We start from the raw sequence: 19,813 nt of genomic DNA, 5'->3' as shown, positions 1-19,813 counted from the left end.
AATAAAATATCACAGTGTGTCAATAGAGACGAAATTCAAGTTTAACGATAAAGAAAAGCAAACAAAAGAGTGTGTCGTAGAGAGGAAAAATGCCCTTTAACACTCAAGTGGCTGCTTTTTAATTCAAAACCAAAAAGTGCACCGAGGTCGTTCCCCCTTTGTCCTCGAGATAAGAAAATCCACATTTTATGTAGTCAGTGTCGTACCTGCGTGTCGCCGTGGTCACTCTCATATGAAAAGAAACCGTTCTTCTATCTGTGAAATGGCGATTAGCGTCACAGGGCATCGTCGCCACCTACTGTTTAGGAGTGTGAACAGCATGCATTCTGAGCCCTTCAAAATCAAAGCATGGTCAGTTTTCTGAACTTTTTTATCTGGCGACCCATTGAAAACGGTCCGCGACCCGCTTTTGGGTCGCGACCCACCAGTTGGGAACCACTGCTCTACACATACAGATGCAAACAATCTTCTAAAGGTCAAAAGGTCTTAAAGTTTCACTGATCAGCGCAGATAAAACCACTGATCTTATGGACTGTGTCTTCTCCTTCATTTCTGACACTTCCTGCTTTGACCATGTATCCCTGTTCCTTTCTTGGCTTTTCCCTTGTGTCCGCTCCTACTTTTTGTACTTTAACCTTTGTCTTTGCAGTGTTTCCTGTAACAAAGGATGACCACCTTTCCCTTATAGGCTCACAAAGTGGCTCTACGGTTCACCTCCTTACAAAAGAAAGTCCGTTTTTATCTGTGTCAGGTGGCCAGGCCCAAACTCGATGAATTATCCAGTGCAGAACCATGTCTTGTCAAATTCATTATCAACTCAGCACAAATGGCCTGTTGCAGACTGAAGCAGAGCAGAAGGACATGGAAGAGCAGCTTCAGCCTGACGTGACTCAGGAGTCTCCACATCTGGGGAAATGTCTCCTGATATCTCCTCACAGCTTCCATGATGAGGCCTGATGGACAAGTTTTAACTTAAATGCTTTACGAATGATGCTTTGATCAAGCTGATTAACCCTAAAGTTAATCTCCTGAGTGATATGACACCAGTTTTCCTTCTCTGAACATATGTTATATTCTTTTAGACATTTTCTTGCCCATAAAACAGTCTGAAATAATCCATCCGAACTCACAGTCTGGTACATGCTGTGTCTTATTAAATATGCATTTAAATCGCTCTGTTGTTAGAACTCACTGTTTTCATCTATCAAATTATTTAATTGAGGCTCCTCATCATTAAGTAATTATCTAAATGTGTTCATTGTTTAACTTTTTATTGCTGCTACACGACTACAAATGTTAGCCTGAAACGTGGAAAATGACAAAAGTTTTACAGGAACCTTTGAGCTGACTCCTGACCGCGTTTATTTGGACGTAAAGCGTGTGAATCGGGTCTTTGTTGAGACCAAAGTCAGCTCTGATAAGACAAGATTTCAGGGATCCTGGGTAGGTTCAGATATTCCACAGTGAATGGGAATGAATGGGTGGGAATGAATGGGAATAAATGGATGGGAATGAAGGGGAATGAATGGGTGGGAAGGAATGAGTGGGAATGGGTGGGAATGAATGAGAATGGATGGGTGGGAATGAGTGGGAATGGATGGGAATGAAGGGGAATGAATGGGTGGGAATGAATGGGAATGAGACTGAATGAATGGGAATTAATGGATGGGAATGAATGGGAATGAATGGGAATCAGTGCAATGTCCTAACAGAGATATCTGTGTAAGCATTTGTTTGCGTCTCACAGGGTCTTTGAAGTCTCAGTGAATTTTGCTGAGTTTCCTTTTGAACACAGTGTGAATCATACATATGAGTGTGTGTGTGTGTGTGTGTGTGTGTGTGTGTGTGTGTGTGTGTGAGTGTGTGTGTGTGTGTGTGTGTGTGTGTGTGTGTGTGTGTGTGTGTGTGTGTGAGTGTGAGTGTGTGAGTGTGTGTGTGTGTGTGTCTGTGTGTATGTGTGTGTGTGTGAGAGTGTGTGTGTGTGAGTGTGTGTGTGTGTGTGTGTGTGAGTGTGTGAGTGTGTGTGTGTGTGTGTGTGTGTCTGTGTGTGTGTGTGAGTGTGTGTGAGTGTGTGTCTGTGTGTGTGTGTGTGTGTGTGTGTGTGAGAGTGTGTGTGTGTGAGTGTGTGTGTGTGTGTGTGTGTGAGAGTGTGTGTGTGTGAGTGTGTGTGTGTGTGTGTGTGTGAGTGTGTGAGTGTGTGTGTGTGTGTGTGTGTGTCTGTGTGTGTGTGTGAGTGTGTGTGAGTGTGTGTCTGTGTGTGTGTGTGTGTGTGTGTGTGTGAGAGTGTGTGTGTGTGAGTGTGTGTGTGTGTGTGTGTGTGTCTGTGTGTGTGAGTGTGTGTCTGTGTGTGTGTGTGTGTGTGTGTGTGTGAGTGTGTGTGTGTGTGTGTGTGTGTCTGTGTGTGTGTGTGAGTGTGTGTGAGTGTGTGTCTGTGTGTGTGTGTGTGTGTGTGTGTGTGAGAGTGTGTGTGTGTGAGTGTGTGTGTGTGTGTGTGTGTGTGTGTCTGTGTGTGTGTGTGTGTGTGTTCAGTAAAATGTAATTTCTGACTCATGGGGTTTTCAAACGCAGAGCAGAAAACTGCTTGTTAGCTTGTAGAAAAAGACGACATTTAAAGATGCACAAACGGATTCTGTTTTGCTGACTAAAGGCAGAAGAGCTGAATAAACGAGGAGCTCAGAAAGCACTGAGCAAAGTATTGTTACCCTTTTTTATTATTGGATCCAAGCAGCAGGACTTTTAAAGTGATCTTGAGCAATAGTTCTCCAGACCTCATGGAGATCTTTCAATGCTTCTGTTTGGACATCAGCTGCTGCTGCAGTCTGGTCCTTGTTTAGAGGAATGTGTTGTATCATTAAGCACTTTAGGTACTGGACAAGTGGAGGACAAAAGAAGAAGTGTCAGGCCTAAAAAAACTATCTCCAGCAGATGAACAGGATCTGAAAGTGATGTCCTTAAGAAAGAGGAAAAAATCCAGCTGTGACCTGACAGGACCTGAGAGATGCATCTGGACCTTCAGCTGATCCATCTACTGTTGGCCCAAGCCTCATCAGAAATGGTCTCCATGGAAGGGTGGCTGTCAAGAAGCCGTTCTTAAGGAAGGGAAACAGGGAGAAAAGGCTGAGCTGTGCCAAATGACACAAGAAGTGGACTGAAAATCAGTGGCAACAGGTCTTATGGAGGGATGAATCCTCCCCAGAGCCCGGACCTCAACATTATTGAAGCAGTGTGGGATCATCTGACAGAGAACGGAACAAAAGGCAGCCCACATCCAAAGAAGAGCTTTGGGATGTCCTTCAAGAAGCCTGGAGAACTATTCCTGAAGACTCCTTAAAGAAATGACAGAAAGCTTGTCTCAGAGGGTTCAGGCTGTGTTGGAGAATAAAGGAGCTCAGAGCAGAGATTCACTTTAAAGCTGCTGAGAACTGATAAAAAACTCTGGTTTTTCCCTCAGATTCTGGGTTTATTTCCATGTTTAAACACGTTTTAATAAATTGCTGCACATGATTCCCACGTTCCTGGTAAAATATAGATATGAAGGGTTGTTTAAGACTTTTGCACAGGTCAGTCTGTCCATTGTTAATTAAACTATGGGACCTAAGAATCTTTTGGGAAAGAAGAAACTAAATATATCCATGTTTCCTTGTGATAAATACATGAGAAGTGGCTTAAGACTTTTGCACAGTTCTGTTCAGTCGTAACATTTATCAACAGGAAGCTGTAATCCTGTGTTTTTTACTAATGTGATGCAAACGTCGAGTTTTCATGTTTCTGGGTTTATTTCCATGTTTGAACATGTCCTAAAACTGTTTCCCGTGTTCCTGACAGTAAATAAATTAGGGGTGACTCAAGACTTTTGCACAGTTCTGTTCCATCCATCTTCTGTACCTGCTTAATCCGTCGGTCGGGTTCAGGGGGGTGGAGCCTATCCCAGAGGTCGTTGGGCCAGAGGCGGGCACATCTAATTCCATAAAACCTAATTATAAATCTCTTATTTCCCCTGTTTCACGGCTCCAAAGCAGGGATTGAACAACAGCCGTCGCTGAGGTGATGTGTTTCCTTTGGGCCTCTCAGGTCTGGCGGTGCTGCAGAGGATCCTCGACACGGCGGCAGAGCACAGCTGGCAGGTCACCTCCGTTAACCTGGACTCTCTGACAGAGGCAGCCTTCATCAAGCTGCTGGCTGACCTCGACTACAAGAAGGACTTCCAGATCATCATCGACTGCGAGCTCGAGCGCCTCAACTCCATCCTCAACCTGGTGAGACTCTCAGTGACCTGGCATCAGATCAGTTTCCGAGTTCTGCTGAAGAGCAGAAGACTCTTATCTGTGCAATCAGCCCACATTCCCTCACAGTTTCACAGTATTGATCTGAGTGGAAAATACTTGCAGCTGAACACATAAATGAGTCTCTTGAGGAAATGATGGCTTGTTGTTTTTTTCTTTTAATGAACATGAAGATAGGATAGATAAATGATGCTTTTCACACTGAAATGTGATCATTTCAGTGTTTCCAAGGCAAGGCGAGTTTATTTTATAGAACAATTCAACTACAAGCTGATTCAAAGTGCTTCACAGAGACATTAAAACAGAAGAAATAAAAAGCATGATTTAAAATTTAAACAAAAGAAGGAAATAAGAACAATAGATAAAATCAGGAGTTAAAACATGATTCCGTTTTGAAACTCAAGCTTATTCAAAAGCAGCTGAAAATAAAGCATGGGAAAGATTACTTTCCTCATGAAAACTCACGGATCTGAGAGCCGAGGCTGAACTGAAAGATGCTTTTCAGACGGATCAATTCAGTCACCATCATATGTATTGATTCTTAATTAGATTCGCACCAGCAGTCCTGATTCAGAGCCGTCCTGGTGGCCTTAATTCATGTGGTTACATTTAATTTGGCTCAAATGAAGACACATAATCCTGTAAGAGTGAATGGATCAGAGCTGTGTTTATCAGCTGATTCTGACTACAACAACAGGAGGAGAGCAGTTAATACGCGGCGTGATAAGAGTTTAATAACCAGATGGCAGACAAAGATTAATTAGACCGTTTGCATTAAATGTGATTAGTTTTCTTTTTAATCATGAAGCCATAATGAGGCTGAAAAATGAGCGCTGCAGCATCCCTCCGTGCATGAGCTCAACTGACCATAAACACAGGGTTTCAGCTTCTTTATTTCAGCCTCAGTGCAGCTCTGGTTGGTGTCACTTCCTCCTCTTTGTTCCCTTTGGGAAGCTGCTGCTGTCTGCCAGCTGCTCAGAGCCCATTAGAGCTGTTTCATTTTGACAGAAGTGTCTGAACAAACTCTTTTAAAGCTGCATCACAACAGGGACAGTAAGTTCGCCTCTGAAGGGAGCGCCGTTTCCCGTCAGGTGGCCACAGATGAGCAGAGTGGATGTTTGCTTTAAGTCTAAATGAGAACGTCTCACCTGCTCCTCTGCAGAGCACGAAGCGAACCTCTGAAGCTCTGCTGCAGGCTACATTAGCTTAGCATGGCTCACCTGAGCCTCAGCTCAAACTGCTGGCTGAAATGCATTGTGGGATATGTAGGAGAAAAGATGGCGTGTGGAATCAAACAATCCCATGGACAAATGGGAGGCTGCACAACAAATGTTTAATCGTCTCTTTCTGAGAGGCTTTCCAAGGTTGCAGATCAGCTCATTTCCTTCATGAATGTCAAAAACAGAGTAAAAACGGAGACTGCTGAAGATTCTCAGATAGAAAAATGACTTTAGAGTGACTTCCTGGACATCACCAGCCTGATTTTCTGCAACAGTTTCTGCAAACCAGATGTGACACTGCGCTGTTTCTGCTTTACTTTTACCAGTCTGTCTGCAGTCTCCTTTACGTTTACCAGTCTGTCTGCAGTCTCCTTTACGTTTACCAGTCTGTGTGCAGTCTCCTTTACTTTTACCAGTCTGTGTGCAGTCTCCTTTACTTTTACCAGTCTGTCTTCAGTCTCCTTTACTTTTACCAGTCTGTCTGCAGTCTCCTTTACTTTTACCAGTCTGTCTGCAGTCTCCTTTACTTTTACCAGTCTGTGTGCAGTCTCCTTTACTTTTACCAGTCTGTCTGCAGTCTCCTTTACTTTTACCAGTCTGTCTGCTGTCTCCTTTACGTTTACCAGTCTGTGTGCAGTCTCCTTTACTTTTACCAGTCTGTCTGCAGTCTCCTTTACTTTTACCAGTCTGTCTGCTGTCTCCTTTACGTTTACCAGTCTGTGTGCAGTCTCCTTTACTTTTACCAGTCTGTCTGCAGTCTCCTTTACTTTTACCAGCCTGTCTGCTGAGGCGTTGGGCGTCTGAAGCATATTTTTACAGCTTCGGCTCAGTGAAAAACTGCATTCCTAATATTCCCTGTCCTGTAGTGTCCTCGTCTGTGTTAACTTTACTTGCCTGTGATCTAATTTTCCACATAACGATCAAGTGAAAAAAGAAACTTCCTCCTCCCTTCTCTCTGTTCTGCTGCTGCCGTCCATCGGCTCCTCTCCAACTCATCTGGACTTTGGATCTGTTGGGATCCGTTACTTCAAACAACTTTCCCACTAAACATGTGTCCAAACTCTGCGATTTCACAGAGAAAAGCTCAGTGCTGCCCCAGGTGGCCACCAGTGGTGCGACAGTAGAGCTCTTAAATGAAAATAGGATGATTTCTGCACTTTGAACCCAAACCAGTAGACTTTAGGTCCCTTCTCTGCAGCGTTCAGATGCAGATTTTTGACTTCAGCATCACTGATAACTGACCACAGAGGGTTGTTTTTAACATTGTGAGATTTACAGGAAGTTGCTCAGCTGGCAGACAGAGAGCAGAGCATCAGGTGGTGTTTTGATCTGTGATATGAAGCTGTTGGCTTCGCTTGTTTGCTTTATTTCCTCTGACATCATCAGGTGGCGCTCGACTGGACTCTGGCTCGGTTCATTTAATTATCGTGAGCTGAGTCTCAGGTGGCTCTGCGTGACGATGACTTCAGGTGACGGGTTCAAGGGTCGCGTGTTCACACATTCGGGAGGTTTTGTCTATAGTTGAAAGATTTAGCACCTTGTAAAGAATAAGTCATGACAGGAAATAAGAAAAAGAGAAGCCGACAGAGGATAGATACAGTTAATGCTCCAGGAACCCAATATCCTGTCATATTAGAGGAACAACAGAAAGGTTTTAAACCTTAAAGCAGGGGTCGGGAACCTATGGCTCGCGAGCCAGGTGTGGCTCTTTTGATGATTGCATCTGGCAGATAAAACTAAATATTCTCACTTGTTTTAATCCATCCATCGATTTTTCATGTCCTGTTCAGGGCTGCAGGAGCAACTGTCCATTATTTTAATTGGATGATGCTGGACTACGTTGGCAGCGTAAAACAGGTAAACGGCCCCTTTTGAATCAGTCTGCTCGGTCATTAGCTCAAAGCTAACCCTTCGACGAAGAAGATGGCGAAAAGAAAAAAAGAGTATCGTACATTTCAGGCCGAATGGACTGAAGAATTCGCCAAATTCTGCGGTGTGTCTAATTTGCAAAGACAAAATTACATCGATGGTGAGGAACGGAAAACCATTCACAGATGGCGAGTATGCTAATAAATAATATGCTAATAAATAATATGCTAATATATGCTAATAAATAATATGCTAATAAATAATATGCTAATATAATATGCTAATAAATAATATTCTAATAAATTCAGAGGCTTATTATACTGACATTTAGTTGAATTCACTTTTAAAATATATCATATGGCTCTCATTGAAATAAATTTCCAAATTTTTTGCTTTCATGGCTCTCTTAGTCAAAAAGGTTCCCGACCCCTGCCTTAAAGCCATGTGCTTCTGGCCTGTTTTGTAGCACGTTAGCCATCCCCAGCCTCCTAAGTTCTTGGGGGCTGAGGTAACGCAGTTCACAGCTTTGGTTTCCTGCTTTACTCTCATCTTTGTGGGCTTTTGGTGGCGTCTTTGTGGCCTCTTCAACATGACCTGTGTCACGGTTTATTTTCTGTTCCATGTCTCGTCATTTCCTGTTTTATTTTGAAAAAATCACTGACCTTCCCCTCTTATTTCAGGTATCTTGCCCTTCCTCCCGTGTCTCATTGTCTTCCCTGATTCCCAAAGTGTTTCCACCTGTTCCCCTTGGTCCCTCATGTGTTCAGATAGTCTGTTTCCCTTGTCTTCTGCCAGTATTTTGTCTCCTTTGAGCATCTTTACCATCTTGTCTTGTCCCTTGAACCCACAAGCCTGCAGCGAGCGACTCTCCTGCAGTGCTATCCTGTTTTTGTAAATTACTCTCGTCCATAGCCTTGGTTTATTTATGGTAACGGTAAGTTTCATAGCTTTGCTTTTCCTCCATTTTCAAGGAGGGATTTTTGTTGTAACCGTTCCTAGTCGCTCTCCGTTAAAGGAGAGCTTTTAGTTATCGCTAAAGTTTCATAGAGCCTCTGTTTTGTTAAGAAAAAAAAAGCCTTCTGTTTTATTCCGCCTCATTTTGAGAGCGTGTCTTCTGCTTTGTTTAGTCTTCATAGCTTTTCTGTTTTCCTCCCAGTTTGGAGAGATTTATGTTTGTAACTTTCATAGCTTCTTCTCCACCAGGATCTTATCTTAGGAGTTTTATATCCTTTTCTTTTGGCCTGCTGTGCTGTGCTCTGTGTGTGTTTGGTCACTTAAATAAAACCATCTTGGAACCACACGACCCTGCATCTGCGGCCTGAGTCCCCTGGTACTGGTCAACATGTACGGCTGTGCACGTGCAGGGCCGGTGTTACGTCCAAAACTGTAGGCGGAGCCAAAACACTGCCAAATTCTCCGGTGTTTCTTTAAATTCTTGGATTAAATATCTTCACCCATCACTGATCAGACCTTTGGAGTCGGGACTTGATTTATTGTTGTTTAAAGACACCGATCAGGACCCCAGAAACGATGCAGTGTTGGTTGATTTCTCACATATGGAACATATTTAATCAGTCTATCGGGATCCAGACCTTTTAAATTAATTAACTTCCGCTGATTTGAATGATTTGTCTTCCATCATGACAGGAAATATAGATTTGGTCCATTGATTCCCACCAGGAGATGAGCCCGTCAGTGTCTAACACTGTCGAGCTGCGGGGCCTGACAGTAATATCTTGGTTTGATCAGTATATATCTGAACTCCTGAGGCCTGACCAATCATAAAGAGCTTTACTCTCAGATAGTTACAGCCCACTATGAACTATTAACCTCTGCATGTTCATTAAAACTCTAAAAACCATGAAGAGAGCCTCCAAAGCTGCTGTTTTTTTTAATCTTTGGAGTAAAAACTGTCATAAAAGTGCAGACAGATTATATAAAAACACAAAAATCTAATTACATGGAGACTAACCCTGATCTGAAATGAAGGAATCCATCTTCCTGCTTTCGTAAAACAAAGATAAAATGTAAACTTGGCTACTAATTAAGATGATTTACCCCGTTCAGACGGGATTGAACGACACCGATATGTTCTCAGGGAGGTCGTGTGGATCTGATTCGTACATTTATGAACCCTGGAGCTGAATTGATCCAATCAAAAGGTCGATAAATGTGGTTTATGAGCCTCGGCTGGATGTCAGTCAGGAGACTGTGGAGCTGGTACAAAGGAGGGTTTGTTTGCAGCACATTTTGCTTGATAACCAACCAAACAGAGAAATAATTCACCTGTCTGCTCCGTCCTTCATCCTGCTTCTCCGGAGAGTTTCAAAGCCTGCAGCATCTGTCACTTTGAGCTTTTTAACCGGTGGATTTTTCTCCGTTAAACTATCATTTGAGGACGCGAGGTCTTTGCTCTCTGCAGTTATTATGGGCTCTTTCTGCCATCTGCTCTCATTTATCAGAGTCAGAGTTAGTCAGAGTTTTGATTTAATGAAACTGCAGAGGAGGGAGCTGCAGAAAAAGGAGAGGAAGAGGAGGGATGCTCATAAGCTTCTTCCTCCAGCAGCGATCAGCGCTGCCGAACGTTCACCGACTGATGCTCATTAAAAGTTGGACCTGAAAGCAGGAAACACCTGCTTCTTTCTCCTCTCATCCTCCCTTCCTCCTCTTTATAACCTCCAACTTCTCTCCCTTTCTTCCTCTTCCTTCCTGTCATCTGTCAGTGGACTTATAAACCTCTTCTTTGCAGCTCTTTCTGAGTAATTATTTCCTCAAAGAGCAGCCGAGTCTTCCAGTTTCAGCACTTTGAGAGCGTGATGGATGCTTTTCATCATCATTAAAAACAATCTAATTAGCATTTATTTTGACAGATTGCTGCTCAGAAGAGAAACTTGAAGAACTATCACTACATCCTGGTCAGTCTGGTGAGTAAAGGTTCAGTTTCCTCGTCTTTTCCACACCTGCAACACATAAACTCATCCATGACCCCCACCTGTCTCCACCTTAAGCTGCTTCAGCTGCAGCGGATTCAAAGGACCAGAATCATTCTTTCTTTTTGTTTCACACACTTTAAAAACGCTCTGTGATGCCCAACCACAGCTGGGATAGGCTCCACCCCCCCGCGGCCCTGAGGTGGATTAAACGGGTGTAGAAAATGGTTGTGGGGGGGGGTTAGAGCTGTGTGGATGTCATGATGAATCCTGGAAGTGATCCTGAGCTCAGGCAGTGATTCCAGGACAGAATCGGGTCTGTTTTTATCTCAGAGCTGCCTGAAGGCCACAGAGACGTCTCCAGATTCTCTGAAGCTTTTAATAATGTCATAATATAATATTATAAGTCTTCACAGACAGTCAAACCCCCCCCATCTTTACTTCTGAGAGGCTCTGCCTCTTTCTGACATGTATTAACCTGATTCGATGCAACATGTTCCTGCAGCTGTTTCTTCTTCTCTTCTCCAGATGTTTTTGAGACGTGTTGTTGAAGAATATTTTTCATAGAATAGTAAAAATTCTCACATTAAAACATGTTTTCTGTGTTCTAATGTGAATAAATATAAGATTTGAAACTTAATTAAACAGAATGAATGAACTTTGTGATTCTTTTTAAACAGAAAAACATCTGAATGAGAAACGGAGGCTTTGAGAGTCCAGATTCACCTTCTTTAGTTTATAAAGACGCAAAGAACACAAATGAATAATAAACACACGGATGCAGAAATATAAACTGATCCAAATTAAAGTTAAATTCAAGTCCTTTTTCATCTCTAAAACTGTTTTATTTTCTCATTCAAACTGAAGTCGTGTTTCTTGTTCAGTGAATTGTTATTTATGCAGTGGGTTCAGGCTGTGTCTATTTGCTGGAAGGAACCGGTGAAACGTGAAGTTCAGTGAGTGAAACTTACCGCTGCGTGTGTGTGTGTGTGTGTGTGTGTGTGTGCACGTGTCAGGGCTTCATGGACCTGAACGTCACAGAGTTTCAGAGGCTGGGGCCGAATGTGACGGGCTTCCAGCTGATGAACAGGTCCGATCCAGCTGTGGTGAAGATCAACCAGGAGTGGATGGACTTCGACAGCAAAGACCTCAAACTGGGTCGCAAGAGGCTCAAGGTGCACACATGCACGCACACGTGCACGCACACGTGCACGCACACACAGCAGAGCTGCTACTGCCACTGAACTGACTTTAATTCATTCAACTCCTATTCTGTGGAATTATCTATTGAAGTTAGAGGTAAATTAATTTGGGAGACGGTGAGAAGTGCCGATTCTGCATAAAGAAGCTGTAATCACCCACAAAATGATAATCTTTTCCATCTGATGACTCATTTGGAGAGTTTTAGAACCTCCCAAGCTCAACTGCATGATAATAAAAAGCTGAAATAAAGCCAGCGGCTTGTTTTTTTCCCCTTTAGATAAAATCATAAGAACTTTGAGGAAGTTTACACATCATCACATGTTCCATGTTTGAATTAAATGAATTATCCATAAATCATGTGACATAATGAACAAAGATGTGGGTTAAATAAAGCAGAAAGCACAACATCGCCTGCAGGCGACGGATCATCTGTGAAATGTTAACGACAACATGAAAACTCAGACGTTTACATCACATTAGTAACAGCTTCCTGTTGATAAATGTTACGACTGAACAGCAAAAGTCTTAAGTCTCATGTATTTATCACAAGGAAACATGGATATATTTAGTTTCTTCTTTCCCAAAAGATTCTTAGGTCCCATAGTTTAATTAACAATGGACAGACTGACCTGTGCAAAAGTCTTAAACAACCCTTCATATCTATATTTTACCAGGAACGTGGGAATCATGTGCAGCGATTTATTGAAACGTGTGGAAACATGAATAGAAATACAATGTTTAAGGCAGAAACAGAGTTTTTTCTCAGTTCTCAGCAGCTTTAAAGTGAATCTCTGGTCTGAGCTCCTTTATTCTCCAACACAGCCTGAACCCTCTGAGACCAGCTTTGTGTCATTTCTTTAAGGAGTCTTCAGGAATAGTTCTCCAGGCTTCTTGAAGGACATCCCAAAGCTCTTCTTTGGATGTGGGCTGCCTTTTGTTCCGTTCTCTGTCAGATGATCCCACACTGCTTCAATAATGTTGAGGTCCGGGCTCTGGGGAGGATTCATCCCTCCATAAGACCTGTTGCCACTGATTTTCAGTCCACTTCTTGTGTCATTTGGCACAGCTCAGCCTTTTCTCCCTGTTTCCCTTCCTTAAGAACGGCTTCTTGACAGCCACCCTTCCATGGAGCCCATTTCTGATGAGGCTTGGGCCAACAGTAGATGGATCAGCTGAAGGTCCAGATGCATCTCTCAGGTCCTGTCAGGTCACAGCTGGATTTTTTCCTCTTTCTTAAGGACATCACTTTCAGATCCTGTTCATCTGCTGGAGATAGTTTTTTAGGCCTGACACTTCTTCTTTTGTCCTCCACTTGTCCAGTTTCCTCAAATGTTTTAAGGACACACTGCACACCATGCTGAGATATGCCAAGTTTTCAGCTAATAGCTCTTTGGGAATCACCTTGTTGCTGCAGAAATCCTATTTTCTGTCTGTCAAACTGTGTTTTCTTTGCTGTTTTTCATAGATGCAGCTAAAGAAATGGGAACAAATGATGTGTCTTTGTGACAGGCTGCTGGTAACAAAGTGCCTAAAGATCCAGTTTAAAACGGCTTCTTTGCTAAGTTGTCTGTTCTGTGTCGACACAACACTGGTTCATCCCTTGAGTTAGGAGCCTTTTTTCTGCTCAGCAACACTTTAAAATTCATGAGAAACTCTGCAGTCTGTCTCCTTGGAAGCAAAATGTAAAGAAATGTGAAGTAACTCCTGAGTTCTGGATTTCTTTCCATCAGTCCAACCTCATCAGCAGATAGTTTATACAGATTTAACATGAAGCCGAAGACAAATGATGGAGATGGATCTGTGATTATTTATCCATTAGATTGTCTTGTTTTGATTGGTTGTTTTTTGGGAAACTGATATTTTCACTGTTCTGATCTCATGAGCCCTTTAAAAAAGAAGCTTTTATGAACATTTTGACAGAAATATCAGCTAAATTTCCAGTTTCAAAGAAAGTAGAAACGCTTAAAGCTGCAGAGAACGCTCCAAAATGAGCCTAAAGTAGGTTCACCTGCAGAATTATTAATGATGAATTATGATGTAATTACCTGAGTTTTACTTTTAATTGAATCTGATGCAGAAATAAACATTTTGGTTATTCAGGCAACAGTTTAAAGAGTGATGTGCAACAAAAACAACTTCATTTATCTGCCTTTTCTTTCCGTTTTCCCATATTTCCACTGGGTTGTTTGATCTCACCTCAGTACACGGGAGCTTTGACCTACGACGGCGTCAATGTCATGGCGAGGGCTTTCCAGAACCTGCGACGGCAACGGATCGACATCTCTCGCCGTGGTAACGCAGGGGAATGTCTGGCCAACCCGCCCGCTCCCTGGGGACAAGGCATCGACATCCAGAGAGCCCTGCAGCAGGTGAGCAAACACAGCGAAGCTGCAGCCTCAGTCAGCTCAGGATGGAGGACGAAGCTGCCTGAGACGGCCTGAAAAAGCAGGGGATGAGTGTCAGTTCAGAGGGGAAACAAAGATCAAACAGAGCAATGAGGTCATTTAACTATTTTTAATTAGAAAAAAAAGAGTTTTATGCAGTAAATGTTTCTGTTTCTGTATTTATCAGACGCTTTTATCCAAAGCGACTTACAAATGAAGATATAACAGCTTTATAAAAAGCTAACAATTAGCTACATAGAAGGAACCCAGGAGTCCGACTCTGTCAGAGGGGACAGAGTAGAGATAGGGTGCAGGCATAGAAGGAAGTGCAGAAAGATAAAGTGCAGAGATAGAGGGGGGAGGGAAGTACAAGGTAAGTGCTGGGATAGGAGATGCTCTCTGAAGAGCTGGGTTTTCAGGAGCTTCTTGAAGATAGACAGGGACGCCCCTGTTCTGGTAGCGCTCGGTAGGTCATTCCACCATCGTGGGACGACACATGAACAGAGTTTGGATTGTCTTAGGCGTGGTGTAGGAGCTGCTAGACGACAATCCTGGGACCAACGGAGGGACCCAGTTGGGACAGAAGCCTTTGCAAGAGCATTCAAGTAGATGGAGCCGTTCCATTAAGCTCTTTGTAGCTAACATCAGGGACTTGGATCTGATGCAGGCGGCTAAGGGCAGCCAGAGGAGCTCAATGAACAGAGGGGGGGCGTGTTCTTTTAGGCTGATCCAAGACCAGACGCACCGCCGCGTTCTGGACCATCTGCAGAACACTATTAAAACACTCTCGGTTGAGTTAAGACTGTATTATTACTCGGTTAACCTCAGAAAATGACCTTTCGTGACCGTAATGAACCTCACTTTTACCTTCCAGATGGAGCCGCTTATAGCTTTTCTAACGTGATCATCGACCAAATCGTCCAAATGAGTGCGTTTTGGAGAAGACGACGGTGTCATATAAGTAAATAAATCATTTAAAAAAGAGGAAGCTTGATCTTTTCAGTTTGCAGAAGACGCACGTGTGTGATGTTTCTTTGCTGGGGGGGCGTGTTCTTTTAGGCTGATCCAAGACCAGTTAGGAGACCATTTAGGAAACCAGTTAGGAGACCGGTTAGGAGACCAGTTAGGAAACCAGTTAGGAAACCAGTTAGGAGACCAGTTAGGAAACCAGTTAGGAGACCAGATAGGAGACCAGTTAGGAGAGCAGTTAGGAGACCAGTTAGGAGACCAGTTAGGAGTTCTTTTAGGCTGATCCAAGACCATAACTGCTGTTAACTAGGCGAAGAAAGACAGAAAAGTCTGGTTCAGCGCTGGTTTTAAATGTGTGTGCAGGTGCGCCTGGAGGGGCTGACGGGCCGCATCCAGTTTGATGAACGAGGGCATCGCACCAACTACACCCTGACTGTGATGGAGCTCAGCCACCTGGGCTTCAGGAAGGTGCTGCTGCTTTGTTCTGTTGAATTACTGGAGCTCTGACAGACGTCTGCTCTGCAGAGAGCTGCAGGTTTTCACTTCATCAGCTCCTTTCACTAATTACTTCCCTCTTCTCTGATTAAAATGGTGATAATCGGTGAAATCAGCACTTGTTCGGTGTGGAAGGAAACTGCCGACTGTCAGCTTTCTGCTGAACTCCATCAGAGTAACCGAAGGACTCTGAAACACGCTTTCTGCTGCTTTGTTGTTGGCCTCAAATGTTACAGAACATGACTCCAGAAAGGCCGAGAGAACGCTTCTTATTGGAAAAGCAGCCGAGCAGAAACTCCCACAAAAAGACACGAAGCGACCACAGATGTTCATGAGCATCACATTAACTGTCCTCTGGATCTGTTGCTCTTCTGCTCTGGCTGCTGTTACACAACCAAGGAGATGGATTAACTGTGTGGAGACAGGAAATTAAGGGCAAAGATAGCAGCTGAGTCAGAGGCTGATTAACAGACAGCGTAGTTTACTGAGATTTTAACGTGTTTTTACACATCTTCATTCGATGAGATGATCTGAATTAGCTCCAAATGTCTTTCAAAGAAAGAATTTCTGAGTCGGGACAGTTGATCATGAAAGGGATTCATCCAGATATCTGATTAAATTTCAGCGTTCACAGGTCGAATATACTGCTGCTGAACAGAGGAATGCATTTTAAACTATATCTGTAACTTATCTAACTAATCTTAACTTACTAATCTGTATCTCCATTTATATTTATTAGTTATGATTAAAGATCAGCTGCTGTTACAGATAAATAACAAAATAAAATGTAAAAAGCTGAAGTGCAGCAGAGAGGAAGGTGTGATAGGAACCTTCAGGGGTCTCCATCAGTGGGTTGGGCTGCTGTTTCTGTAGCTTAGCAACAACTCAGCTGATTATGTCACCCTGTGATCCTCCTCCTTTACTGTTAGCGCTCTGTCTGCAGTCTCTGTCTGCCCGGATAGTCTTAAAGCTGAGCAGAGAGCTGTTAGAGTTGTTCCTGCAGCCAGGTCCAGGATTCCACCATCTGTTGCTAACCAGCTCTGTGATCCTCCTCCTTTACTGTTAGCGCTCTGTCTGCAGTCTCTGTCTGCCCGGATAGTCTTAAAGCTGAGCAGAGAGCTGTTAGAGTTGTTCCTGCAGCCAGGTCCAGGATTCCACCATCTGTTGTTAACCAGCTCTGTGATCCTCCTCCTTTACTGTTAGCGCTCTGTCTGCAGTCTCTGTCTGCCCGGATAGTCTTAAAGCTGAGCAGAGAGCTGTTAGAGCTGTTCCTGCAGCCAGGTCCAGGATTCCACCATCTGTTGTTAACCAGCTCTGTGATCCTCCTCCTTTACTGTTAGCGCTCTGTCTGCAGTCTCTGTCTGCCCGGATAGTCTTAAAGCTGAGCAGAGAGCTGTTAGAGTTGTTCCTGCAGCCAGGTCCAGGATTCCACCATCTGTTGTTAACCAGCTCTGTGATCCTCCTCCTTTACTGTTAGCGCTCTGTCTGCAGTCTCTGTCTGCCCGGATAGTCTTAAAGCTGAGCAGAGAGCTGTTAGAGTTGTTCCTGCAGCCAGGTCCAGGATTCCACCATCTGTTGTTAACCAGCTCTGTGATCCTCCTCCTTTACTGTTAGCGCTCTGTCTGCAGTCTCTGTCTGCCCGGATAGTCTTAAAGCTGAGCAGAGAGCTGTTAGAGTTGTTCCTGCAGCCAGGTCCAGGATTCCACCATCTGTTGTTAACCAGCTCTGTGATCCTCCTCCTTTACTGTTAGCGCTCTGTCTGCAGTCTCTGTCTGCCCGGATAGTCTTAAAGCTGAGCAGAGAGCTGTTAGAGTTGTTCCTGCAGCCAGGTCCAGGATTCCACCATCTGTTGCTAACCAGCTCTGTGATCCTCCTCCTTTACTGTTAGCGCTCTGTCTGCAGTCTCTGTCTGCCCGGATAGTCTTAAAGCTGAGCAGAGAGCTGTTAGAGTTGTTCCTGCAGCCAGGTCCAGGATTCCACCATCTGTTGTTAACCAGCTCTGTGATCCTCCTCCTTTACTGTTAGCGCTCTGTCTGCAGTCTCTGTCTGCCCGGATAGTCTTAAAGCTGAGCAGAGAGCTGTTAGAGCTGTTCCTGCAGCCAGGTCTCTGCCTGATATTCCTGCTGTGTCCTCATCAGGGCTCCAAGCTCGTCCATTTTATCCACCAGAGATCTCACATTTCCCCTGATGATTAAAGGAAGAAATGCTTTAAACTTCCCCTGATCATCATCTGTCATATGTCTATCAAACATATTGTTCCCATACCCATGTGGGACCTGCACTGCATGAACTGGGGATAAAACCTTATGGCAGACTTTCACTGAACCAACATGTTGAAATAGCAGCACCAGAATTTAATCTTTGACTTTTACAGATAACTTAATTATATTAATTTATATTTTATTTTTTGCATTTATATTTGAGGTATTTCTTATTTTTTTGGTAGCACTGAGCTTCCATACTTGATCTCTTTCAGATCCTCTTGTTGCCACCTACACAGGCCTGATTTTACTCTAACAGAATAAGTCCCCCAATTAACTACTGAAGATAATTCATCGACTCTTTTGGCTGTTTCATCATTTTAAAATCATATAACATATAAAGTCTGTGTCTAAAATACTGAAGTGAAGTCTGACGGTGCTCCTCTCTGTGCAGATTGGCTACTGGAACGAGAAGAGAGGCTACGTGAACACGGCCGTCTACAGGCCCATACAGGAGGAGTTTTTCGGTCTGCAGAACAGAACCTACATAGTCACCACCATCCTGGTAAGAAGCTCATCTCCACACATCACCTGCAGGACATCAATCATATTCTGCTGACAAAAACAAAGAAACAAAGAAAGTTCAGATCTGTTTCTAACCAGCAAAGCTTTGGTCACAACCTGCAGCAGCAAAATAAGCACGAAATCTGCACGTTAACAGCTGCAACTTGATTTTTACGACACATTTAGGAGTTTCTGCAGCTAAGTTCCCCAAAGAAAAGACCTGCTGCCCATTTGTTTGTCCTGTTGAACAGCAGAGATGCAGACTGAGAACAGGCAGCAGTGTAAACCTCACATATATATATACATATATACATATTTAAATACTTAATAAGCTAAACATGAGCTCAACTCGCTAACAAAGTGATCAGCAACACCACAAAGTATACCATCCTGGTAAGACTGGGCTGAAGCTCATCTCCACACATCATCTGCAGGACATCAATCCTATTCTACTGACAAAAACAAAGAAACAAAGAAAGTTCAGATCTGTTTCTAACCAGCAAAGCTTTGGTCACAACCTGCAGCAGCAAAATAAGATGAACAGCACGAAATCTGCATGCTAACAGCTGCAACTTGATTTTTACGACACATTTAGGAGTTTCTGCAGCTAAGTTCCCCAAAGAAAAGACCTGCTGCCCATTTGTTTGTCCTGTTGAACAGCAGAGACACAGACTGAGAACAGGCAGCAGTGTAAACCTCATATATATATACATATTTAAATACTTAATAAGCTAAACATGAGCTCAACTCGCTAACAAAGTGATCAGCAACACCACAAAGTATACCATCCTGGTAAGACTGGGCTGAAGCTCATCTCCACACATCATCTGCAGGACATCAATCATATTCTGCTGACAAAAACAAAGAAACAAAGATCCACTTCAGATGTGTTTCTAACCAGCAAAGCTTTGGTCACAACCTGCAGCAGCAAAATAAGCACGAAATCTGCATGTTAACAGCTGCAACTTGATTTTTACGACACATTTAGGAGTTTCTGCAGCTAAGTTCCCCAAAGAAAAGACCTGCTGCCCATTTGTTTGTCCTGTTGAACAGCAGAGATGCAGACTGAGAACAGGCAGCAGTGTAAACCTCACATATATACATATTTAAATACTTAAATATACATATTTAAATACTTAAATATACATATTTAAGCTAAACATGAGCTCAACTCGCTAACAAAGTGATCAGCAACACCACAAAGTATACCATCCTGGTAAGACTGGGCTGAAGCTCATCTCCACACATCATCTGCAGGACATCAATCATATTCTACTGACAAAAACAAAGAAACAAAGAAAGTTCAGATGTGTTTCTAACCAGCATCACAACCTGCAGCAGCAAAATAAGCACGAAATCTGCACGTTAACAGCTGCAACTTGATTTTTACGACACATTTACGACACACAGAAAGAGTTTCTGCAGCTAAGTTCCCCAAAGAAAAGACCTGCTGCCCATTTGTTTGTCCTGTTGAACAGCAGAGATGCAGACTGAGAACAGGCAGCAGTGTAAACCTCACATATATACATATTTAAATACTTAAATATACATATTTAAATACTTAAATATACATATTTAAGCTAAACATGAGCTCAACTCGCTAACAAAGTGATAGCAACAGCACAAAGTATAAATATGCTCAGGTGAAAATGGACAATAAGTGGATGAGGTCGTAACTAAAGGAGCAGCAGTAAC

At 43.2% G+C, this 19,813-nt stretch overlaps 1 protein-coding gene across 3 annotated transcripts in view; it reads left to right on the top strand.

The window, feature by feature from the left end:
• gria1b (glutamate receptor, ionotropic, AMPA 1b) overlaps window positions 1-19,813 on the top strand; it is a 98,607-nt gene that overhangs the window by 41,498 nt on the left and 37,296 nt on the right. For all 3 annotated transcript variants that reach the window (XM_072375074.1, XM_072375073.1, XM_072375075.1), the window contains exons 4-9: window positions 4,072-4,256; window positions 10,243-10,296; window positions 11,319-11,477; window positions 13,707-13,874; window positions 15,222-15,326; window positions 18,009-18,119. In XM_072375074.1, coding sequence (XP_072231175.1) covers window positions 4,072-4,256; window positions 10,243-10,296; window positions 11,319-11,477; window positions 13,707-13,874; window positions 15,222-15,326; window positions 18,009-18,119 — 782 coding nt within the window. The remainder of the gene's footprint in view (window positions 1-4,071; window positions 4,257-10,242; window positions 10,297-11,318; window positions 11,478-13,706; window positions 13,875-15,221; window positions 15,327-18,008; window positions 18,120-19,813) is intronic.

This window comes from Leuresthes tenuis, unplaced genomic scaffold (assembly GCF_036924035.1).
Source record: "Leuresthes tenuis unplaced genomic scaffold, fLeuTen1.0.hap1 SCAF_21, whole genome shotgun sequence".
NCBI lineage: Eukaryota > Metazoa > Chordata > Actinopteri > Atheriniformes > Atherinopsidae > Leuresthes > Leuresthes tenuis.
Note: the sequence above shows the minus strand (reverse complement) of the source record. Positions and strands in the feature narration are given on the sequence as shown.